Raw genomic sequence first — 25,540 nt, 5'->3', positions numbered from 1 at the left:
GAAATATAAGAGTTAGAAGGATCATTAGCAGGAATATTAAAGTCACCAAGGATGAGAGAGGGGGAGGAAGGATCATGGAAGAAGGCAAGCCAGGCATCAAAGTCACTGAGAAAGGATGAAAGGGACATCAGGGGGACGATAAATGACCGCTATTCAAAGAGGCAGAGGAGAGAAAAGGCGGATAGAGTGGACTTCAAAGGAGGAAAAACAGTGAGATTGAGGTGAAAGAAGGGGTTGAAATCTGGAGGAGGGAGAGAGAAGTAGTCCAACACCGCCCCCGTGACCAGCAGGGCGAGGAGTATGTGAAAAAAAATAACCGCCATGGCAGAGGGCTGCGACTGAAGCAGAGTCATCAGGGCAGAGCTAGGTTTCTGTTATGGCGAGCAGATGGAGGTGATGCGAGATAAAGAGGTCCTGGATATAGGGGAGTTTGTTACAGATAGAGCGGGCATTCCATAGGGCGCAAGAGAAGGGCAGAGAAGAGGAGGGGAGTAGAGGAATAGAGATGAGGTTAGAGAGGTTGCGGTGAGATCTGTAGAGTTGGGATAATAGTTGGTGAGGAGGGCCAGGATTGGGATTGATGTCACTGGCTGAGAGTAAGAGAAGGAGTAAAAGAGAGTGGAGAAGAGTAGGAGAGGTGTGGCCACGAAGGCGTCGAAGGTGAGAGGTATTTAGGTGGAATGGGGAAGGCAAAATGGAGGGAAGAAAGAGATGGAGATTAAAAGCCAAGAGGGAGGAAGAGGGTAGGAGAGAAGGTGAGGTGATGAAGTCGATGGATGGGCAGTGAGTTCCTGTAGCGGAGAGAGGTAGGGGGTGAGGGAAAAGATTAGGAAGGGACAGGGCTAGGAAGAGAATGTGAATAGGGGCCATAAACGACTGAGGTACTTTAGCAACTGGGAAGAAGATTAGATTTAAAGAGAAAAATGCACCTGTTGGGAGCGCTGGGCACCTAGAGCGGAGGCCCTGAGTGGATCGGAGTGGACCTGGGTGTCACCCCGGAGAAGGCTGTAAAGATATGCAGATGAGCACCTCCACAGCACCTGAAAGGCAGCTGGTGGTAGAGCTGGGCACCGCTCAGCTGAGGAAAGGCTTACCAGGGGTTAGGCCGAAGCCAGCATTCCTCCCCCTGAGGGTCGCCTGCTGAGGGAAGTCTTGCCTCACCAATATGCTTCATTTCTTTGAAGGCGTGAACAAACATGTGGATAAAGGTGAGCCGGTTGACGTAGTGTGTCTAGATTTTCAGAAAGCTTTTGATAAAGTTCCTCATGAGAGACTCCTGAGAAAATTAAAGAGTCATAGGATAGTGAGCAAGGTTCTAGTGTGGATTAGGAATTGGTTATTGAAGACAAAACAGAGGGTAGGGTTAAATGGTCATTTCTCTCAATGGAGGAGGGTGAACAGTGGAGTGCCGCAGGGATCTGTACTGGGACTGGTCCTATTTAACATATTTATAAATGATATGGAAATCGGAACGATGCCTGAGGTGATCAAATTTGCAGATACAAAACTATTCAAGGTTGTTAAAACATGTACGGAAATATTGCAGGAAGACCTTAGGAAATTGGAAGAATGGGCATCCCAATGGCAGATGAAATTTAGTGTAGACAAATGCAAGGTGATGCACATTGGAAAGAATAATCCGAGTCATAGTTACCTGATGCTAGGGTCCATCTTGGGGGTCAGTGCTCAAGAAAAAGATCTGGGTGTCATTGTAGATAATACGCTGAAATCTTCTGCTCTGTGTGTGGCGGTCAAAAAAAAGCAAACAGGATGCTAGGACTTAAGAAAGGGATGGTGAATAAGACCAAAAATATTATAATGCCGTTGTATTGCTCCATGGTGCATCCTTGAGTATTATGTTCAGTTCTGGTCACAGTATCTCAAAAAAGATATAGCAGAATTATAAAAGGTTCAAAGAAGAGCGACCAAAACGATAAAGGGGATGGAACTCCTCTCCTATAAGGAAAGGCTAAAGAGGTTTGGGTACTTCAGCTTGGAAAAGAGACGGATGAGGGGAAATATGACTGAGATCTACAAAATCTAAGTGGTGTAGTATGACTAGAAGTAGATCGATTTTTTACTCGTTCCAAAAGTACAAAGACTAGGGGGACACTTGAGGAAGTTACGTGGAAATACTTTTAAAGCAAATAGGATGAAATATTTTTTCACTCAACGAATAGTTAAGCTCTGGAACTCTTTGCCGGAGGTAACAGCAGTTAGTGTATGTGGGTTTAAAAAAGGTTTGGACAAATTCCTGAAGGAAAAAAAATCTATAGTCTGCTATTGAGACAAACATAGGAAGCAACTGCTTGCCCTGGGATTTGTAGTATGGAGTGTTGCCATGATTTGGGTACTTGTAACCTGGCTTGGCCACTGTTTGGAAAACAGGATACTGGGCTAGATGGACCATTAGTCTGACCCAGTATGGCTACTCTTGTGTTCTTATGTACAGATATCTCCATAGTACTTGAGAAAGAACTTGCTGTGGATCAAAGAGCATAAAATTGGGAATTCTCCAACTGGACACCACTGCTATGATTCTCAGCAGGAATAAGGAGGTGACAGTAACTCTGAATAAGTCTCTGGTGAGACCTCATTTGGAATCCTGTGTATAATCCTGGAGACTGCACCTTCAAAAAGATATAAACAGGATGGAATCTGTCCAGAGGACACTATTTAAATGTCTCTATCCCCGCTGACCATTTTAATACCTCCATGCTATAAATGCAAAAGATATACATAGAAAAGGATAGATCACCCACAAATAAATACATTTCAAAAAGCTATACTTCAAGGGATCTTATTCTGGATATGGCACATATTTTGCAGTTGTTGTATCAAGGACATCCCTTTATCAGTCATCTTCCCTATATTCTGTAGTCAAAGAGCAAGAGAGGCATGTTTCTTTCATTGAAATGAAGCTCTGAGAGGGCACTGGAAGACTGTGGAAGGAGATAGACTCAAGAGTAATTGGGAAATTTAAGGAAATACATTTTTACGAAAAGGGTGGCAGATACATAAACAGCCTCCCAGTGAATGTAGTAGAAACAAGAACAGTATTGGAATTCAAGAAATCATGAGACAAGCACAGAAGATCACTGAGTGAGTGGAAGGGACTTAGTAGTTGGCATGGATGAGCAGATTGGATAGGCCACGTGGTCTTTATCTGCTGTCATTTTCTCTGTTTATTGTAATGAGCCACTAACTTTGAACTATAAACATAAATTAGAGTTAGTGAAAGAGAACCAAAGTGTGTGGGTTAAAGATCAATGGAATAATTAATAAAAATGAATGCTGCTATATGAAATAAAATGCAACTTGTGACTTACCAGTTCTCTAGCCCCTCTCTCATTTTCTTCCTCTTTGGGATCTTCAGTTAAGCTCACACTATAAAGAAAACAGATGTTTCAGAAACACATAGGAGGGGGAGGAATTCTATATATAGTTTTTAAAGCATTGCATAAGGATGACCCAGCGAGTATACATAATTACCGCCCCTACTAGATCTTTGCAGTCACAGGATAAATGTTTGCTTGCAGTGCCTTCATTCCACCGGGTCTGTCTTAAAGAAAATCACGCTTATATATTTTCTGTTGTGCTTCGAGCTATGTGGAATGTCCTTCTGCTACAGTTGAGGCAGATGGATTTCCTGTTGTCTTTTAGGAATCATCTTAAGGCTTTTTTTTTTTTATTTATGCAAACTTCTATTTGATTTTTATTTGTTTACTGGTTCTACAGTATTGTTTTTTTGTTGTCTTAGTTTTATGTTTTATTATGTGTGTAATCTGCTTAGATTTTTTTAATAGGCAGGATATAAGTTTTTAAAATAAAATAAATAAAAGGGGGAAGAGGCTATTCTATAAAAACAGAGGATGAGGAAGGAAGAAGGCAACAAAGTGAAACAAAAAGAAATGGGAGGGCCAGAGCTATCCATTCCCTTCTGTTTAACAGAGGATTAGGTCACAGGACCAGAAAAACTCCACAAGCTATTGATTATAAAGAAACGTGCGGCTTGGAAGTTTCCTGCTGCAGCCTTATGGATGCAGGAGAATCACAAGAAATCAGTGTTTTGGAGGAAGGAATGACTTAGGGGCCCATTCACTAAGCCGTGTAAGTGTCTATGCATACCCAACATGCGCCAAAATGGAGATACTGCCCAGTTACTCCGTGACTCTTGTGGTAATTTCATTTTTGGCGTGCGGCCAAAAAATAATTTGTATTTTCAACTGCGCATTATCGGACACGTGCCAAGTGGAATTTGCCACGCTTAGGTCATTACCGCCTGATTACTGCGTGAGTCTTTACTACTAGGTCAATGGATGGCAGTAATGTCGCAGCCCCAAAATGGATTCGCAGCAATTTTGATTCTGTTGTACGTCATTTTTCGGCAAATATTTTAAAAATGCCTTTTTTACAGATGCGCTGAAAATGGATCAGTGCGCACCCAAAACCCACGCCTACACTAGTGCAGGACATTTTTCAGTGCACCTTAGTAAAAGGACCTCAAACTTATTTTTCGAATGCGCACCAAAATGAAATTACCGCGGTAGCTGGGCGGTAGCTGGGCGGTAACTCCATTTTGGCACGCTTTGGGCGTATGTAGACACTTACGCGGCTTAGTAAAAGGGCTCCAGAGTGAGTTATCTGGATACAGGTCTCAAGGTGCTAGAACAGATTAAAAACTGGTTAAGTGATACAGTGGTAAATGGAATTCACACAGAGAAAAAAGGGTGATTAGTGGAGTGCCTCAGGGATCTGTCCTGAAGCTGGTTCTGTTCAACAACTTTGTGAGTCCATCTTCTTGCAAATGACACTAAGATTTGCAAGAAGATGGACTTTCCTGAGGAAACAGATGGAAATTAGTGGTGATCTAAGGAAGATGCAAAAAAAATGCAGCATCAAGCATTTGGGGGACAGAAATTTAAGGCAGCAGTACACAGTGAGGAGGGAGATACTGATATGCATCAACCTGGAGAAAGAGCTTGGGATGACCATGTCTGATGATCTAAAGGTATTCAAACTGTGCAGAGGAACCTTTGGTTTCAAAGTACTGCGGCCTGTATACAATACCCTTGATGCAAATACAAAACAACAGTTATCTTTGTTATTCAGTACTTGTTTGCTCCTGTATTTTCTCGTCAACAAAGCAGATCAAATTTAGAGAAAGCTGTGTGTCTCTGTATATGGTGTAAAACTCTAATATGCAGAAAATAGCCATATCTATTTCATTAACAAAATCTTGCTTGAAGAGCATATTGGATAATTAAGGCCCCCATTGTTAATGTAGTCTGAGCACTTGTTCAGCAGGCCAAATGTTTTTACGGTCATCATGGGGTGACACCATTGTTTGAGATGTATATGCAGATATCTATGTGCTAGTAAGATCTTACCCGATAGATGAGTGTTTTAACATTCTGAGATTTATTTTTCATACAGACAAATGCTATTTTTTATATTAGTACAATTTTGTTTGAAAATATTAATATATAAAGTATTATCTTTAATAAATACAACTTATTTCGTAGGTAACCCTCCATATCTTTTTATTCCTTCCAGCTCATACTTTCCTGCTCGACTACAATAATTAAAACAGTAATTCTACCCCATCAAAATATCACCTGGATGCAGCCATTTTGTTTTATGGCCCCACTGACTGGAACTCTCTCCCACCGTCATTATGAACTGACAACAACCAACTATGTTTTAAAGAAACTTGATTTGTTGGTCTGCAATGCATTAACTGAGCTGACCCTAATAATTTTGTCTGTCTTTGTCTTTCCTTTTCTTTGATATTTTGTAACTATTTGTGCATTTATATTATTGTATGATTACATAAGAATGTAAACTGATTTGCTTTTCCTTACTGGATGTTAAGGTGCTAAACTACTACTACTTATCATTTCTATAGCACCACTAGACGCACGCAGCACTGTACACTTGAATATGAAGAGACAGTCCCTGCTTGACAAAGCTTACAATCTAATTAGGACACACAAACAGGACAAACAAGAGATAAGGGAATATTAAAGTGAGGATGATAAAATAAGGGTTCTGAACAAGTGAATAAGTGTTAGGAGTTAAAAGCAGCATCAAAAAGGTGGGCTTTTAGCTTAGATTTGAAGACAGCCAGAGATGGAGCTTGATGTACCGGCTCAGGAAGTCTATTCCAGGCATATGGTGCAGCAAGATAAAAGGAACGGAGTCTGGAGTTAGCAGTGGAGGAGAAGGGTGCAGATAAGAGAGATTTATCCAGTGAACGGAGTGCCCGGGGAGGAATGTAGGGAGAGATGAGAGTGGAGAGGTACTGAGGAGCTGTAGAGTGAATGCACTTATAGGTCAATAAAAGGAGTTTGAACTGTATGCGGAAATGAATAGGAAGCCAGTGAAGTGACTTGAGGAGAGGGCTAATATGAGCATAACGACACTGGCGGAATATTAGTCGTCCAGCAGAATTTTGAACAGATTGAAGAGATGAGAGATGGCTAAGTGGAGACCTGTGAGAAGCAAGTTGCAATAGTCTAAGCGAGAGGTGATAAGAGTGTGGATGAGGGTTCTGGTAGTGTGCTCAGAAAGGAAAGGGCAAATTTTTGTGATACTTTTGGTGATATTATAAAAAAAGAAATGACAGGTTTTAGCAGTCTGCTGAATATGTGCAGAGAAGGAGAGGGAGGAGTCGAAGATGACCCCAAGGTTACGAGCTCATGCGACAGGAAGGATGAGAGTGTTATCCACAGAAATAGAGAATGGGAAGGAGGAGAGGTTTGTTTAGGGGGAAAGATAAGAAGCTCAGTCTTGGTCATGTTTAGTTTCAGATGGCGCTGAGACATCCAGGCAGCATTGTCAGACAGGCAGGCTGATACTTTGGCCTGGATTTCGGCTGAGATTTCTGGTGTGGAGAGGTAGATCTGGGAGTCATCAGTGTAAAGATGATACTGAAAACCATGGAATGAGATCAGAATACCAAGGGAAGAAGTATAGATGGAGAAAAGAAGAGGTCCCAGGACAGATCCCTGAGGTACACCAACTGACAGTGGGATAGAAGTAACATAGTAACATAGTAGATGCCGGCAGAAAAAGATCTGCATGGTCCATCTAGTCTGCCCAACAAGATCAACTCATATGTGCTAGTTTTTGTGTATACCCTACCTTGATTTCTACCTGTCCTCTTCAGGGCACAGACCGTATAAGTCTGCCCAGCACTATCCCCGCCTCCCAACCACCAGTCCCGCCTCCCACTACCGGCTCTGGCACAGACCGTATAAGTCTGCCCAGCACTATCCCCGCCTCCAAACCACCAGTCCCGCCTCCCACCACCGGCTCTGACACAGAACGTATAAGTCTGACTAGCACTATCCCCGCCTCCCAACCACCAGCCCTGCCTCCCACCACTGGCTCTGCCACCCAATCTCGGCTAATCTCCTGAGGATCCATTCCTTCTGAACAGGAGGAGGATCCACTAGAGTATACACTAAAGGTACGCTGGGAGAGATGAGAAGAAAACCAGGAAAGAACAGAGCCCTGAAATCCAAGTGAGGACAGCGTATCAAGGAGTAGGCTGTGATCAACAGTGTCAAAAGCAGCAGATAGATCGAGAAGAATGAGGCTAGAATAGAGACCTTTGGATCTGGCCAGGATTCGGAGACTTTAGCAAGCGCTGTTTCAGTTGAATGAAGGGGGCGAAAGCCATATTGAAGTGGATCAAGAATAGCTTGAAATGAAAGAAAGTCAAGGCAACGGCGGGGAATAGCACGTTCAAGTATCTTGGATAGGAAAGGCAGGAGGGAAATGGGGCGATAGTTGGAAGGACAGGTAGGGTCCAATGAAGGTTTTTTAAGGAGTGGTGTGACTACGGCATGTTTGAAGGCATCAGGAACAGTCGCAGTGGAAAGTGAAAGATTGAGGATATGACAGATAAAAGGGATGACAGTAGGAGAGATAGTGTTAAGTAGATGGGTGGGAATAGGATCAGAGGAACAGGTAGTTACCCTCGTCATGTATGGACGGTTCTCCAGCGCCTCTGGGACTACCGACTCTTTGCCAAACTAGAGAAGTGCTCGTTTCATCAATGGTCTATTCTATTTTTAGGATATATCATCGCTTCGGAGGGCCTCCAAATAAACCCCACCAAACTCCGAGCTATACGGGATTGGCCCATGCCCCAGGGTCTCCGGGTCTTGCAACGTTTTTTGGGGTTTGCTAACTACTATCAACAATTCATCCACCAATACTCCCTCATCACTGCCCCTCTTACCGCACTGACCAGGAAGGGTGCTGATGTAAAGAACTGGACACCGGAGGCCCAAGAGGCCTTTGCCTCCTTAAAGCAAGCCTTTCTGTCTGCTCCTGTTCTTCGAAGTCCAGATATCAAAAGACCATTCATCTTAGAAGTGGATGCCTCTTATCTGGGGGCAGGGGCCGTTCTGTCTCAAGCCTCAGACTCTGGCAAGCGTCACCCCTGTTTCTTTTTTTCCAAAAAATTTTCTTTGGCAGAGCGTAACTACACTATTGGGGACCAGGAATTGTTAGCCCTTAAATTGGCGCTACAAGAATGGCGATATCTCTTAAGGGGCTTTACATCCCATCATAGTGACCACTGACCACAAGAATCTTCTATACCTCCAGGATGCTAAGACACTAAACCCGCGACAGGCGCATTGGTCTCTTTTCTTTGCCCGCATTAACTTCCGCCTGGTATTCCGACCTGCTGAAAAGAATTCAAGCTGATGCCCTATCCAGGGCCTTCAACCCTCCCGAAGAACCCGAGGAGTCCTACCCTATGCTTAATCCTGCCTGTGTCGCCTCCACAACCGTGGTCACTCCCACAATCACAAAGACTTCTATACCACCCCAGTCTAGGAAAAGGTTCTCAAATGGGGACACTTCCGCAAGACCTTTCACTTGATCTGTCAATACTATTGGTGGCCACACATGGCGCAGGATGTCTTACAATTTGTTTCCAGCTGTCCCATCTACACCCCAAACAAATCCTCTCCTGGCAAGCCTTGGGGAGTTTTACAGCCCATGCCAGTTTCACAGCTGCCTTGGCAGGAAGTAGCTATGGATTTTGTTACGGATTTACCACCTTCCCAAGGCCACAAGGTCATTTGGGTCGTGGTGGACCGGTTTTCTCGAATGGGCCATTTTATTCCCATGAGATCTCTCCCTTCAGCCGCTATTCTTGCCAAGGTTTTCATCCAGCATATTTTCCGTTTACATGGCCTCCCTCTCTGAATCATAAGTGATCGGGGATCGCAATTCACTTCTAGGTTCTGGAGAACTCTGTGTTCTGCTGTTGGCATCACCAGACTGGTGGAACGGGTCAATCAAACTCTTAAGACCTTCCTGCGTCAGATCCAAGATGGCTGCGCCCTGCTAGGATGCCTTAGACCTCGCTCCTTACGATGCCTAAACGTTGAGGGAAAATCGCGGGCAGAGCTTCCCCGCATTCATCCCCGTTACCTGGTCCTCTGGATCGATTCATGAGGCCACGGGAACTTATACAAGAAGGTGGAACGCCTCCGATCGGGAACGCCGGCGAACGGGAGATATTGGCTTCCCCCGGACTGGAAACAACTTTAAGCCCCGCTGCACGCACTCCTCCTCCTCAACCGCTTGGCGCCAGTTCCTTCCTCTTTGACCCGACGGGGTCTCCCTTGGAAGGAGTAGGGGACCCGGAAGAACTTCGGGGAGAAGCGTCTTTACCATCGGGGGAAGGAATGGAGGGAAGTTTGCCCATATCACCACCACTTATTGAGGAGAGAGAAACTGAGGGTCGAAGTGCAGCAGATTTGCAGTCTTCAGTAAGGTTTGAACTTCCTAAAGAGTTAGTGGCCAAGCCAAAGAATGTGATTTTAGATACTCTGTGGGATTTAATGTCTAACCTGGGACAATGTTTTCTTAAGCAAACTGAAGAGTTTTTACCAAGAGTAAAGACTATTGAAACCGACCTGAAAAAAAAGGAGGAAGAGTTTAAAGTTTTAAATGAAAAAGTGGAAAAAATTGATCAAAGGGTTATGAAGATGGAAACGTTACAAACTTTGATGGTAAAAGATGTAACTAATCTCAGGCGGAAAACAGAGGTTTTTGACAATTACACCAAAAATCATAACCTGAGATTCGTTAACTTTCCTAGGATTCCAAATGTTCTTCCTCTTGATATGTTGAAACGTTATTTCCGTGAAAATTTGAATGTTCAGGAAAAGGACTTTCCACCCTTTTCCCAAGTTTATTATGTCCCAGAAAGGAACTTGAATCAAGAGACTGAAAAACCTATTGACATTTCTCTTTTGCTTGAGACTTCTGACTCTGAATTGGTGACAGCCGCTACTTTGGTAGCGACTGTCGCCCTACTACCTGATAAGAATTGGATCTTCCGCCTTTTTTTCCGTAATAAAGAGAACCCTTTTTTGGGTCTCAAAATATTGTTATTTCCTGATGTCTCCAAGGAGACACGTCGACGGAGGAAACAATTTTTACTCCTTAAGCCAGAAATTCTGGACTTGGGGGGTGCCTTCTTTTTAAGGTACCCCTGCAAGTGCATAGTAAGGCTAGGGGGGAAGAAATATGTATTTACTGAACCTGAACATCTGTCAGAATTAGTAGCCTCAGTTAAAATGGAGAAGCTTTAAAGAATAATGTATAATTTCTTAGCAGAGAAGGATTTACCTAACAATTTTTTTCCTTTACTATAATTCTCCCCTTAGATTACCTGAAATCTTGGATCTCCCATTATGGACTTGAGTGTCTTATAAATTTGAAAGTGTATAGATGTATATGCTTGTTTTTGAGAGTATTTTCCTTTTATAACAGTTCCTAGTTATATGACACGTTCCTAAGCAAGATGTTTCTTGTAAATATTGTTTAAATGAATAAATAATAAATAAAATAAAAAAAAAAAAAAAAAGACCTTCCTGCGAATGTACACTAATAACCGACAGGATGACTAGTCTACATTACTCCCCTGGGCCGAATTTGCCTATAACAACGGCTTCCACACTGCCTGTCATACGTCACCATTTTTTATGGTGTATGGGCGCCACCCATGGCTACCACTTCGGATCCCTCAGACCCAAGCCTGGCCTCTGCTCCAACAGACCCTCACTGATATCTGGCACATTTAGAACAGGGTCCAACAACATCTTCAGTGAGCCACTGCTAGATACAAGCTTTTCGCAGATCGTAAAAGGCGGTCTGCTCCGATTTTTCAACCTGGACAAAAAGTTTGGCTTAGTACCAATACTTGAGGCTCTGTTTACCCTCCTTCAAGTTTGCTCCCCGATACATTGGACCCTTTTCAGTACGATCTCGGGTGGGAGCTGTCACTTATCTTCTCCAGTTACCAGCTAACCTCAAGCTCCACAATGCCTTTCATGTGACCCTGCTAAAGCCATTCTTAACCTCTAAATGGCACCCAGAGCCGAAGAAGATCATTGTTCCTGACTCAGAGCCTGATCCTAAATTCGAGGTAGATGAGGTTCTGGACTCCAAATGTCAAATGGGGATGACTGTTCTATTTGGTATCCTGGAAGCACTTTGGTCCCGAGGATAATTCCTGGGAGCCCGCTGCCAATGTTCATGCACCTGAATTGATCCAGGAGTTCCATACCCATCTAAACCTGGACCTAGGCAGAGGGGGGTGTCCTTAAGGAGGGGGTACAATCATGTCCCCTACCTCAACGCAAGCAGCGTCCTCGGGTTGCGCGGGGTCCTGTCGACACGCACAGCCCTGAACCATGTGTATGTAGTTCTTCTCTGGCTGCAGGCTCCTTGATTGCTTTGCTTCCATGCACCTGGGTCTGCTCTCTCTCTCTGCCTGGCTTCCAAGCCCCTTGATTGCTTTGCTTCCACGCACCTGAGGCTGCTCTCTCTCTGCCTGGCTTCCCTTGCTTCTCTCCTATTGGTCTTCCGGTTCCTCCTTCCCCTGCTCTTGTACTATGGCTGTGCTCCTTCTCCCTGCTGGTCCCTGCTGTCAGATGCCAGCACTATCAGTTGAGCTCTTCCTGGACTCCATGCTTCAGCTTCTACTTTGGTAGGTGTTACTTGCTCAGTAGTGTGCTTCTTCTCTACTTTGTCCCTCGTTGCTGACTTTGACTGTGCCTGGATTACTCTGCCTGCTGCCTTTGTCTGTACCTGGATTACTCTCTTGACCTGCTGCCTGCCTACTGACCTTGCCTGTACCTGGATTACTCTCTTGCCTGCTGCCTGCCTACTGACTTTGTCTGTACCTAGATTACTCTCTTGACCTGCTGCCTGCCTACTAACTTTGCCTGTACCTGGATTACTCTCTTGACCTGCTGCCTGCCTATTGACTTTACCTGTACCTGGATCACTCTCTTGCTTGCTGCCTGTCTGGCCATTATTTCACCACCCCGCTCCCTGCTCCGTCTCGTAAATCCTGCAGGCTGCCCATACCTAGGGGCTCAATCTCTGGGGAACGGCAGTCAGCACAGGTGAAACCCGGGGTTGTCCAGCCGCCAAGCGGAACCTGGTCCGAGTACCAGGCTCAGCAGCGCTCTACTTGGTACAAGAACTCACAAGTCTAACAGAGTTCATTCCATACTGGGGGCGGGGGAGGTTAAGTCAATGGTCAATGCCTTGGAGGCTAGTTAATTTCATCTCAATGTATAAATACTGAAATTTATTTGCATTACAACATTTATTGTGGTCTTTGGTCATTCGATTGCTCATTAACGAGCTGCTTTGTGTACCTTTGCATGTGACACACAGTAACGTTTGTTGTGTGCTCAGCCTAATTTCATGCTAAGTGATTGGTAATGTGGAAATGCACAGTACCAGTACCGGGGGGTAATTTATAAGGTTATTTTGTGTGTAAAGACAATCTTATCCACAGCAAAAGGCATTTATAAAATTATATGGCCACTTATGCACATGTTTATACGTACTTAAAATATCACACATACTTATATGTGGGCCACATGCTTGAGTATACACACACACACACACACAATTGTACCTTTTTTTAAGCAGGTGTAAATGTTTGCATTGGAATTTGCACGCTAGTGGGGGTGGCTTTGGGTGTCTATTTCATAAAGTTAGATAAGCAGCTATGTTGCCTTTATAGAGTAATTACCACAAAACTCCCTCTTCAATAAAAATATTCATAAAAAAATATTCACTATCAGAAGGTGAATATAAAAAGTCTATAAAATCTCAATTTGCCATCAGTCCATCTTTTAAAATAATTCAAACATCCAGATCCTCTCACTTGCATATGTTGATTACTGTAATGCAATATATATAGATTGTACAAAATCTCTCTTTCATAGACTACAGATTATTCAGAACACTGCAGCCCAAGTTATATTTGGTGCTCCTCATTATGACAGAGCTTCCCCATTGCTACTAAACTTTCATTGGTTACTGACAGAGGCAATGGCCTCTATCATTATATTTAAAATCTTACATGGGCAAGTTCCATCATATCCGATAATCCTAATAGAGTTGACTGCAAGTGGTCAATTTTATATGGTATGTAATCAAATGTTACTCAGTTTTCTGACTCTAAAAGCGGTTGAATGTTATGGTTTTTTTGACAGCATAAGGTTCATAACAAGTTTATGCAATCTGGAATTTATTACGTTTCTTTGTGTGTTTGAGTCAAATTGTCTTATATTTAGGAAGGTTTTGAAGACACTTATTTCAACAGTTTCTTTCTGTAAAAGGTCTTTTATGCTCAAAGTAGGTTAATTTTCTTATGATCTATGTTTGCTGATATTTTTAATATTTGTTTATACTGGTACTTGTCACGTTTTCAAAGCTGGAAACTGGGTTTGTGAGCCCTTGGGCCACTGCCGAGGAGACAGGGCAGATCTCTGACAGTTAGGCTTCACCTGCACCTGGCCACTTTCCACGAAGAGTTGAGCTCAAGGCTTCAGGTGGCCGGCAGGACTTACTGGACAGGGCAGGACTGGCTAACAGCTAGGCAGCACAGGGACAGCAAGGCAGGGAAAGGACAGGCCAAAGGACAGGATTGAAAGCTGTGAGCAGCCACTGAAACAGGAAACAAACACAGCTAGACAGGAGACTGAACTGAAAGCTGCAAGCAGCCACTGAAGCAGGGAACAAACACAGATAAACCCAGAACTAGAGAAAGAGATACAAACAAAACACAGGACTGGGAAACAAGCAATACAGTAAACAAGCAATACCCTAAACTAAACAGAGACTAACTAGAACAAGCAAGGCTTCAGGCAAGAACAAGAGCAAGGAAACAAACTCAGGCTGAAGTGCAACAAGCATAGGCACCCGGTATAAGAGGCTTGGAGAGGCTAAGCCTCCCCCCTGCTGCAGCAGAATGGATCAGCTGTGGAGTCCAGCTGCTCTGAGGGGATTAAATTGTTGATTTACCTCCATCCTCACAGTAGGAGCTGCAGTGAAAGCCCTCTAGCCTTGTGTAACTAGTTGTAGAAATTGGTTAATGGTTTGTTTACCTTACTGGGGGGGGGGGGGGGGGGTTGGCTGGAGGTGTCCTGGGTTGCCAGGGAGATATTTAACGAGGATGACTTCCTGACCTGCACTGAGGACAGATAGCAGCAGAATCGGATACTGGGCCAGCATGATCAGAAAAAGTCACCAGACAACAAAGGTAGAAAAGATCATTTTATTTTCATTATAGTGTTTGGAATATGTCCACTTTGAGAATCAGGTGCTCAACATTAAAAGTTTATAATTATTTACTTATTTATGGCATTTTATCCCACATTAAACATGAATTAGGGTGTTTTGTGGCTCTACATGAGAATTGTGATAATATGATCCCTTGTTTCATATTGTTGACGGTCTGCATTTTCCGTATGGGTGGTATATTGGTGTATTAGGTTCTGCCCAGTGTAATATTTATGGTACAGTAAGGTTCTGAGTGTGTTTTTGGACAAAGTTGTGCATAGTGTTTTGCAGTTGAGCGATTGTGGTTAGAATATGCTTTGAGCAACCACTTTATTCTTTGACATATGATACATATCTATTATCTAAATTTAATAAAAGGTATTGTGACTTTTATTTTTTATTTATTTTTTCTGCGTGTTATCAGACAATTATGGATTTAAGCTCCACCCCTGCCCCACCCCTAACCCCACCCCCTTTAGCCTCCCCAAACAGTTGGGCCACCGACCGCCTATGGCAACAAGCACCAACATACCAGGGCCTTAGACGCAATGCAAAGGCAAAGCAGCAAGGTTTCAGAATGGCTAATAAGCCCAGCAGCACCTGGAGCTCAGCTGCAACAATCACCAGGAAACCACGGGTGCTGTGTAGGTTCAATCCAAGCAAGCAAGTCTGGCAGCCCGGAAGATCCGGACTGGGCTGAAATCTGGAATGGGTGACAGCACACAGACAATCTAATGCAGCCAGCACACAGAGACAGAGACAGAACTAACTCACAAAGAACAGAAGCCAGCTCAGAAGCTGACCACAGGAAATAAGGTGAGTCTGAGAGGGGGCACTGCCACAGACGTGACAGTACTGGTCAGGAATTCGATATTTTGTAATCCACACTGAACTGGATAGGTGACTGTGGAATATAAGCCTTGATATGTAATACAAAGTAATAAACAAATCTCTCTGTGTATCACACCATTATGTCACATATTCAAAGCTCAACTTTCAAAATATACAAAACAACTTATCTATGTAAAAGTACTTTCAAGACTGCCATTAAAGGAGATTCCCTCTTGACATGATCTGCATCAGGGAATATGAATGTCTATAAAATCACGAAGGGCTGTTATATACCACAATTTATCATAAAAATTTGGAACAAAATAATTACTTGAGATTCCATATAGTTTCCTTTCATTTCAGCTTAAAGCCATTCTGCCAATTAGTCAGGTTTTAAGACTGCACCATTTTTTCCACCACAGCTAGGTTTAAGTCTCACTTAAGAATTTTGATGCACCATTTTTGTGAAAGATTATCTCTTTCATGTAGTAAAGCGGGTGTATCTATGAGCAAGATCTGGTTCCATTTGAGCTAAGAAAAGAAGGATATTTTACCATTTTTGCTTCTATATACATGATCTGCACAAATGATCAGATCTATTTACAACCATTGACACTTGCGTTTGTATGAGATTTTTTTTCTGAGCTCCCGATTATAGCCTTACAAAAAAAGTAAAACAATTGGAGAATTTATGGCTTACACCCAGATGGATCAGACAACTTTTGGAAATATTGGGTCATGCGAGCTCTGGCTGTTGTAACTCATGTGATTACACTTAAAAAGGAATATTTTGGAAATGTCTGATAAAAGTATGGCTTACTTATAGATATAATACTACATGCACCATTTTGCTTGTTGTTTGTGTAATTTTTTGTTGTTGTGAGTTGATTTATGTGGGTAGGACAACTCACTTTATTCGCCATTGTTTGAATGAAAACAATTTGCGTATTCACAATTAAGCCCTCACTCCACTTTTAGTACATCATGGGCTTGAGAAGAATCATACAGGTATTCACTGGAGAGTGATTATGTGTAGATTGGATGAGAGGGAGGGGATCGGAAATGATATTTGAATTTTTGAAATCGTTCGATATTCATTTTGAGTACAGTATCTCCATAAGGGCTAAACATGGACCTTGAATGGATGACATCATCAAGTGATATTTTCTAGAACATAAGATACCATCACAATTATTATTTGTGGCCTCTTAGAAGATGTAGGTAGCTGGCATAATATTTAAATTGGACAATTTTTTTTGCCTTCTAAGAGATTAGTTTTCCTAATTCAGATTGCCAAAATGGGATATCATGTCATGGAAAACTCCTTTAATGGCAGTATTGGAAGGACAGTACTTCTAAAGATATGTTTTTTCTATAGTTGAGATTTGATCTTTAAATGAATTTGTGATACAGCAGTGCTGTACATAGAAATAATTATTCATGGACAACAGAATAAGTAAAAGAAAAATATTATCAGGACTGATGATAAATTGTTTGGTGATGGCATCTATTGAGTTTTATAGTCACCTTCTGCTGGTCCAATTTTATTTGTATTTTTTTTATTTTTTGTTAAAGAGGGAGCTTTGTGGGAATTGTATAGTTGATTTGTTCATCAATTTAAAAAATTTCTCTAAAGCCACGTTTTGATTTCCTATTGGCCTTTATATAAATAGGCTTACAAGAGGCATCTTTTTAGACTTCTCACATAGCACCCTGTTAAAAAAAGAGGCCCGTCATTTGAAGAGTTGAAAGAATGGTACCAGCTTCCAGCCAAAGACCACTTTGCCTATCTGCAAATGCATAGTTATGTGAGTACACTAGGGAAGAACAGAATCTGGAACGACTTTTGTTCATACTTAGAAGAATTTTCTGTCTGGGGAAATGAGAAAGGTTAGAGTAACCCAATTATGACATACTTCGATTGGCTCAAGGTCCTATAAGATTGTGAGGTGATGCCAGCGTAATAGAATAGTGAGCTGGGGATTGAACTGTATAGAGACGATATCTTGTGCAGTTTGGCACAGATCCCACAGTTATTACTGTATGCTCAATTTTATGTGAGGTTTAATATATAACATTATGTAGGGCTGTCTTTGCTCCATGTACAGCTTATGCACTAAGTGCAATGCAAACATCAGATTGTTTGTGTGTGTGTGGCAGCATGTGGAAGCACAAAGAATGAGCATTTTGGCAAGCAGTGCGTGTTTTCTTGAGCAGGTTTGGGGGGGAGGCTAATATGACTTCCAAGAAGAGGGTTTGGAAATCAGGGTAAGAGATGAAGGATATGGGTCAAAAAAGTTTGGGTGGTGGAGAAAAAGACCATTTTAAGCATATGGATAACCCCTGATACATTTTTCTTCTGGTATTGGAGGGCTTCATTACACCAGTTAATGGTGATGAAGAAAATGGGAGTGGCAGGTGAGACTAAGCATAGCAATGATTTATGAAACAATGAGGAGATTATATGCTGATATTACCCAGGTCCAAGGAGTGAGGTGCTGAATTATTTGTATGCTGCAGCAGAGTGAATGAAACATGATCCAGCTTGGTGGGGAAGAGGGCAGGTGGTGAGAGGAGTTTGTGGGATAGAGTGGTGATGGTGGGGGGTGACAGACAGCAAAGGAGATGGGAGGGGGACAGAGGAATTAGTGGCCTAAGAACCCAAGGCTGACTTTATAGCATAGCTTAAGAAGTGGGAGGTGAAAAGGGCTACTTGAAAACAGAATTTCTAAAGTGTCATAATTTCACAGTTGAATTTGGAATCACCATTATGGGATAATTGTGGTTTGTTGTAGTAATGTTTTCTTGAAACCTCTTGGTGATGCACTGAAATGTTTTGCCGAGTTAAATAAGCTTAACCATTAAAAAAAAAAAAAAATTCAGGCCCATCCTGTCAAAAAATATTTTTGATGCATGTTGACTAGTGATTTTGGTTTCAAATGTATATTGTGTTATTACAGCTTAGTAATAGGCCTAAATTATAAATGACAGCAGAAAAAGAACTGAACGGTCCAGCCAGTCTGTTTCCCTTGATATTATAGTTTTTGAAATCTATTGAGTTTTCTTAAGTAATGAATTTTGAAATATACTTTTGAAATCAGTGAGATTGTTTCCCTAACTGGCATTTCCCCTAGATTGCTCAATGACAGTCTTTAGGAAGGTATCCTCAAAAATAATATTACAATTGCTTAGGCAATGATAGCAAAACTACAAGTTTTAAAAAGTATGTGATGAAACCCATTGAGGGGGTAACTTTACCTGTGTGTCTATATAAAATAGTGCCTAAGCAAGTACCCCTTGCCCTCTTACACCAGGTGCCCTCATATAAATTTACCCTCAAAATGTCATGTACAAATGTGGAAACACATTTCTGTGACTTTTCCCTGGTAGGAAACAGAGGTTACATTTTACAGTACAGAACAACAAACCATTTTGGCAAATAGTCGTAACAGTAAAATTGTGAATTATTGTATTAGAACAATAACCACCACATTTTTCTTCTTGTATCAACACTTCCTAGAACTGAATCCTACGAACAGATTAGAACAGAGGCTTATTAGACTACAGCACCAATCAGTGATCTCACAAGGTGAGCACTGTGGTTCCAGTTACATTAATAAGAGAGACATTGTTTCATCCTTCTCACCTGCTATGTAAAGAGTTCCAGCTGCCTGCCTCAGAAGAAGCTTCCAGTTTCTTTGACTGGTACATGGTGTTACGGTTTTCCTCCTGTGTTAGTTTTGGGCTGCAAGAATGTAAACATCTGTCAGTAAAGCATCCCTAACTTATCAGGTTTGCAATCCATGATGAGAAGGGAGCTACAGAGGCAGAGAACTATTCAAGGCAGTTATGTAATTCAAATGACTATCCAAATCCATTTTGCAGATGAATTCATCATCGCTTTACAGTACTTCACCCCTATTGAATGGAACCTTCTCTTCTGCAAATTGTACTTGTACGCAAAAATAAATACACCTGCTAGATGAGTCAGTCAATGCCTGCATGCAAATTCAGAGACAGCACACAGCTTGAGTGGTATCACACTTCATTAGATGTTCATTTCTCAAACCACCCTAGACCTTTCCTTTCCTAAACCAAAACCTGTAAGGTAAGTTTGTGGTACAGCTGTGAGGCCTCATTTTGCATAAGTACGGCAATATTATAGCTGGGTACCTGCCTATGGCGTAGCAACGGATGAGCCCAAGCCCACCCAGCAGCAGCACAGTAGTGATGTGGCTGGTGGGGATCCCCAATGCCTGCCAGCTGAAGACTTCCAGCGCTTCTCCCTCCAGGAGATCGGGGGGGGGAGGGGGAGTCACTTAACTCCATATCTTTAAATTATTTAAAACTAGATGATCAATTTCCCTGCACCGTTCCAAACGGCACTGTAAAATTAGTGCTGGAACACAGCGTCACTATGATTGAAGCTAATAGCATGCAAATTTATACTCGTTATTAGCTTTGATCATGGGGGTACTTCTGCGGGAGATTGTGCCTGGGCATATGCCCAAAGCACAATCCTCCCGCACAAGTTGTTTGACAGATCCGGGCTGTCAAAGAAACAAAAGCCCGGACCTGTCAAACATACTAGTGCAAGGGGCTGGAGGTCCAGTGGACTTCCAGAGCCACCAACCCCCCCCCCCCCCCCCCCCCCAGATAGAGAGGTGCTGGTGCCACAGCAAACCCTAATGCCAGCTAGAGCTGGCGTTAGGGTTTGCAGAGCAATGGGGAGCCCTGTCCAGCATGTATCTGAATGTTTGCAAGCCCCCATCCCACCCTGGACATAAGCCCTCCCACCCCCCACAGAAAGGGTTAGAGGCCTGGAGGTCCAGCAGATTTGCAGCCCTCCAGGTGGTCTAGTGCCCCCCCAATGCCCCCCCAGACAAAAGCCCCCAGTCTCCATCCCCGCAGACAGCTTGAGGCCTGGAGGTTTGGTGGCCCTCCAGCCCTCCACCAGTGGTTTAGTGCCCCCAACCCTGTACCGTGAAGATGAGTAGCATTCCCTTCTCCTGCCAGCATCACCTCCAAAATGGCGGCGCCCTGCCCAGTGCATCCTGGGATGCGCTGGGCGGGGCTTCCCTACCATTTTGGAGGTAGTGCTGGAAGGAGGAGGGAGTGCTACTGCCTCCTCCATCTTCAAGGTATGGGGGGGGGGGGGGGTTGGGAGGGTGCTAGGCTACTGGGGGGGGGGGGGGCTAGAGGGCTGCATTTCTGGTTCCTGCTCAAGCTGAGTCCTGTTCTTGGTTCCTACCAAAGCCATGTTCCTGGTTTCTGCTTAAGCCAAGTTGCACCCCTGGTTTCTGCTCAAGACTAGTTCTGTTCCTGGTTCCTGTCAAGCCGAGCCTTGATCCTGGTCCCTGCCAGGGTAGTCTAGCCTAGTCCCGGGTGCCTGTGAAACTGAGTCCTGCTCCTGGTTTTCAGCCAAACTAGCTGTTGGATCCTGTCTCTCATCACAGGCGCTTGAGGTGACCTGTCTGCTGCAGTTGGGCCTACAACTGTGGCCCAAGGGCTCACTACCCCAAAACATAATAAATCAATTGGATTTGATTAAAATTAAAGATTTTATAGTGAAGGAGCAGTACTTTTGTAGTTTTAGAGTGGGGTCACAGAGTGTTGTTGTTTAAAGGGGGGGGGGGGTTGAGAACAGTTTTTTTTCTCTATTAGACGGTTGTTTTCACTGTTCTTATTTTACATTGAATGGAACCAATTATAAGGCACTATTGAATTCCTCCGTAGCAAGTGTGGCGCTACTTTAAGATCTGAGGTTCTTTTTTATAATTCATTACATAACTCCTCTGTGGCACGTCTCTATTTATTAGCAAACTTTTTTTGACATCATAGAGTTTGCACCTCATGTATTATAACTTTGGCCCACATATATGTGGCACTTGCACATGTAAACATACAGAGCACCAGCGCTTTCTCAGGTAAGTGTACACTTATGTGCCTAAGTTGCAGCAAAGCAGCTGAGCGCTATTCTGTAAGTGTGCGTGCAAGTGGCACAGCATGTAAATTCAAAGGGGCGTTCACATGGGCAGAACATGGTCAGAGTGTAGGCAGGACATGGGTTAAACAGTCGGAGAGTGGGTGGGACTAGGGAAGAGAGTGGGCAGGGCACAGGCGGAAAGTGGGCAGAGTGGGAGGGGCATGGGCATGCCTCCCATTTAGGCACATGATTTACAGAACAGTAAGTCACACATGCCCACAATTACACCAGGTTCATGACTGGTGTAACTGCAGGGCTCACCAAGGCTGGGTTCTACAACAAAATCTGGATGCCCAGACACCTTTATAGATATGGCATTCCTTTCATATTTATTTTAAATTAATTTTGTAAACCGCCTAAAAATGTTTCCCAAATGGGTAGTATATCGGATTTTAAAGGTATTTATTTATTTGTTACATTTGTATCCCACATTTTCCCACCTATTTGTAGGCTCAATGTGGCTTACATAGTACCGGAACGGCCTTTGCAGGCTCCGGTGTGAACAAATACAAGGTGATGCCGTGGTAAGATAAAGTTCATGTGGCACAACCACATTAGGGAATTGTAGAACGGAAGAGTTGTGTTATGACCATTATGTGCAAATAAACTTGGAAACTTGAAACTCACCAAGCAGCAATCAGGACACATATAAAGGAGATGTCCAATTATAGAATTGCCCCAAGAGGATTAAGGTCAGAAAGGGGATGTCCAAGTCAGGATACTCAACATTTTCCTGCATATTTTAGAAACGGCTCACTGAACCCAACAGGGCCCAAGTGCAGTACATTTTTGCACTAATTGTGCATTAATTGCAAACCTTAGCGCATGGTAAGGACAAAGTCTGTGTAGTAAATGCAGGTGTCCAGCATCTGCCCTGCTTTTAACACACAGGGCTGACAATTAATGTACAGCGCCATGTTCCATGCAGTGCCAGATCTTCCATTACATGTAAACTAGTGCAGACCCAGCCATACATACATACATTAATAAATCATAGAACTGCCATGGCAGCGCACCCTCCGTGACATCCCTCTCATATTCTCCTGATCTGAGCTCCTATTTCCCCAACATTCTTACATCCAATCTGATGTGCAATCCTCTTCCCAGCTCACACTTACTATCCAAAGGTCTACACCCCCAACTCCCTGAAGGTAGTAACCCTGCCCTCTTACCCCTGACCCCCTGGGACCTACCTGGGGGTGTTAATCAGTAATTCAATGGTCCTGGGTGGGTGCAGTCCACTGATGGTGGTAAGGGAGATGGGGGGGGGGGGGTCAACTGTAGGGGTGCTGTCTGTGGATAGCTTGAATGCTGGATGCCAGTTCTACAGGTGTTTTTTGCAGTGAGCCTTACCGTGATTTTCCTGCATAGGTAATTTTGAAGACAGACAGACTCTCTATATTGCTGTTTCACAGATTGTTTGAGCCTTGATGGTACCACTTTTTGTTTATTGAGCGACGTCCTTGAATTAAATCAACTAAATCGAATTACTTGTGACTCCTGAGACAGGAGCCTTCTGCGCCAAAATGCAGGCCTGTGTTGAGTTTTAACAAGTTGATTGTCAATAAGGTCCATTTTACTTTTATTGTATATTTGTCTTTTTACATTCAAATAAATAAGTTACCCTTGAGTTGGAATTTGATTGGTCGTCCCTCATTTTCTCTTTCTTTTTTCCTTAAACAGTGGTATTTACATGTGTAAGGGTCGATTTTGTTAGGCTGGTCTTGAGCCCTTGAGCCTAGGCCGAGGCCTAGTATAGCTTTTAGGCCAAGGCCTAGGATGGACCGAACAGGTACTATACACTACCCCAGCTACCAAGCCCTGCACACATACACGCGACCAACTTGCACTACCAGAAAGGGGAAGATAGGGCATTCAGGCAGGCCTCACGGCCTATCGGGAACCCACTCACTCAGAATACAGTCATACGGGCCTCACTGCCTAACCGGAACCGACTCAAACCCAAGGAACGGAGAAAAAAAAAAACGAGGGATCCCCACAGGGACTAGAGCACCAAACACACTAAGTGCTCGTTAAGGACACAAGGGAAAAATGAACTAAGAGAGGTAACTATAGGAAACACATCAGGCTGTACTCCACAGCACACAAAGGAAATGAGGGACTGAGAAATATGGATACAGAGAGCACAGACCCTCAGCAGACAGGAGAGGGAAAAGCCAGCAAAAAAATAGAGAGCCGGGCCTGAGACGTACCCCGCTCAGAAAGAGCAGTACACAGTAATAGCGAGGGTAGGGCTGCCTCTGGGACTGCAAGCTTGGGGGTGGGGTGGGGAGGAGAGGTAAAAAAGGATGCATTCAATAAGAAAGTGGGCACGTGGTGATAACATTGGGGTTAGGTTTGGAGTGGGGACTAGGGGATTAAATGGGAGAGTAGATGGAAAGAGGCCTTGCTTGAGTTCAGAAAGGCAGGAAACTGAATAGGGGAGAAGCCTGATAAAGAAAGTAGAAAAAAAGAGCCAGGCCAATGATAAAAAATGTCCAGACAACAAAAGTTGGGAAAAGGATTTTATTTCTTGTTAAATGGTCAGAATGTCCTGCACTAAACATCATAATTCACTCCCTAGTCATTGCTCAGCTTGATTATTGTAATGCACTCTACATAGGCATCAAAATAAAAGAACTCAGACGTTTGTAGATAATCCAAAACACAGCCATTAAGTTAATTACTGGACACAGGAAATACAATGACACTACACCCTTCTGAAAGATGCCCACTGGCTGCCACTCAGGGAATCACTTTCAAACTCCATGTCCTTGCCTATAGACTTTGCACCTCAGTTGAACCCTCCTTCCTTTCTTGTCTCCTAACACCTTACTGCCCCTCCACAACTTTATAGTTTTCAGAACATTGACTCATCACTCCCTTCTTCTGTGAGGTAACCCATGACACCTCTCGGTGCTTTTTCAGTCCAGGGCCCAAGCTACCACTCAATTCTTCCCTCCCTCTCTAAATTAAATCCGATCTTAAAACTTTTCTTTTTACAGACGCTTATGGCTGACCCTAAGGACCTACTGGCAGTGTACTGGATAACAAGTTACCCATTTGTGTTTCCCCCCTCCCCTCTTCACTCTTGCAGACATTGTAGTTCTCCTCTCTTTCCTACTGTTCCTGGTATGTCTATTCCCCTTTCTCTATATTTTTTTTAGACTAAGCCATTCGCTTGATCAGCGAGATAGTAAATTCTTTAATAAACTTGAACTTTGAAATACATCAGGGGCGTAGCCAGACAGCAGATTTTGGGTGGGCCTAGGCAAGAAGTGGGTGGGCACCAAGTGTTCTCCACACCACCACCACCACCAAAAAAAATATCTAAGCTGGCAGGAACACGCGTCTTTCCACCTTGGCAGTCTGCAGAAGGCATGCGCTGAAAACTGAGAATGCGCAGGTTCCGGTATTGTTGAGAGTAGCATTTTTGTTCCCATTAGGCGGAAGTCTTCAGCTGACGGAGCTTTGGATCCCCACCAGCTACCACTAAATGTGTACTACTGTTGGGTGGGCCTGAGCCCTAAGTGGGTGGGCCCTGGCCCACCCAGGCCCACCTGTGGCTACACCACTGGAATACGTGCCTCTTAAGTTTGCATTTTGTATAGTATAAGAAATCTGATTCTGTATCTCCAACATTGTATTGCATACACATTCTGACTTCTTGGGGGTCTCCATTTCAGTTTTTGTCTGCACATTTTATAACCTATAGTCATTTATTCTGCATTTGGTAAAGGCCCGTCTCTGTATTTTATATTTAAACTACTCACCCTTTTCAAATTTGAGGTCAAGACGAGTTACATTCAGGTACTCAAGTTATTTCCCTATCCAAGAGGGGTTACAATCTGCACCTAGAACTTGAGTGATTCTGATTATGTGTGGGGTATCTCCAATGATCTAGCTTATTTCCAGTGAGAGGTATTAATATTCTAGCACTCGTTCAAATATTTTTCATAAGTTGGATTGTCATTAGAGTTGACACTTAGCAATGTTGTGATAAGGCAGGCTTGCTATATAGGTTTTGAGTGTCTTTCTTGCTGGTAGTTACTGTTGCTATTACGAAATACTAAGATAAAGAAAAGAGTTCTGTAGACC

The 25,540-nt window shown here is 43.3% G+C and overlaps 1 protein-coding gene across 3 annotated transcripts in view; it reads right to left on the bottom strand.

Moving 5' to 3' along the window:
• The window catches only part of GRAMD2A (GRAM domain containing 2A), a 141,683-nt gene that overhangs the window by 48,983 nt on the left and 67,160 nt on the right, over positions 1-25,540 (bottom strand). For all 3 annotated transcript variants that reach the window (XM_030187812.1, XM_030187796.1, XM_030187804.1), the window contains 2 exons: positions 19,103-19,201; positions 3,330-3,387 (listed from right to left, as the gene is read on the bottom strand). In XM_030187812.1, the coding sequence (XP_030043672.1) occupies positions 3,330-3,387; positions 19,103-19,167 (123 nt within the window). In that variant the 5' untranslated portion in view covers positions 19,168-19,201. The remainder of the gene's footprint in view (positions 1-3,329; positions 3,388-19,102; positions 19,202-25,540) is intronic.

Source organism: Microcaecilia unicolor, chromosome 1 (genome assembly GCF_901765095.1).
Source record: "Microcaecilia unicolor chromosome 1, aMicUni1.1, whole genome shotgun sequence".
NCBI lineage: Eukaryota > Metazoa > Chordata > Amphibia > Gymnophiona > Siphonopidae > Microcaecilia > Microcaecilia unicolor.
The sequence above is the reverse complement of the archived record's forward strand: the minus strand, read 5'-3'. Positions and strand labels throughout refer to the sequence as shown.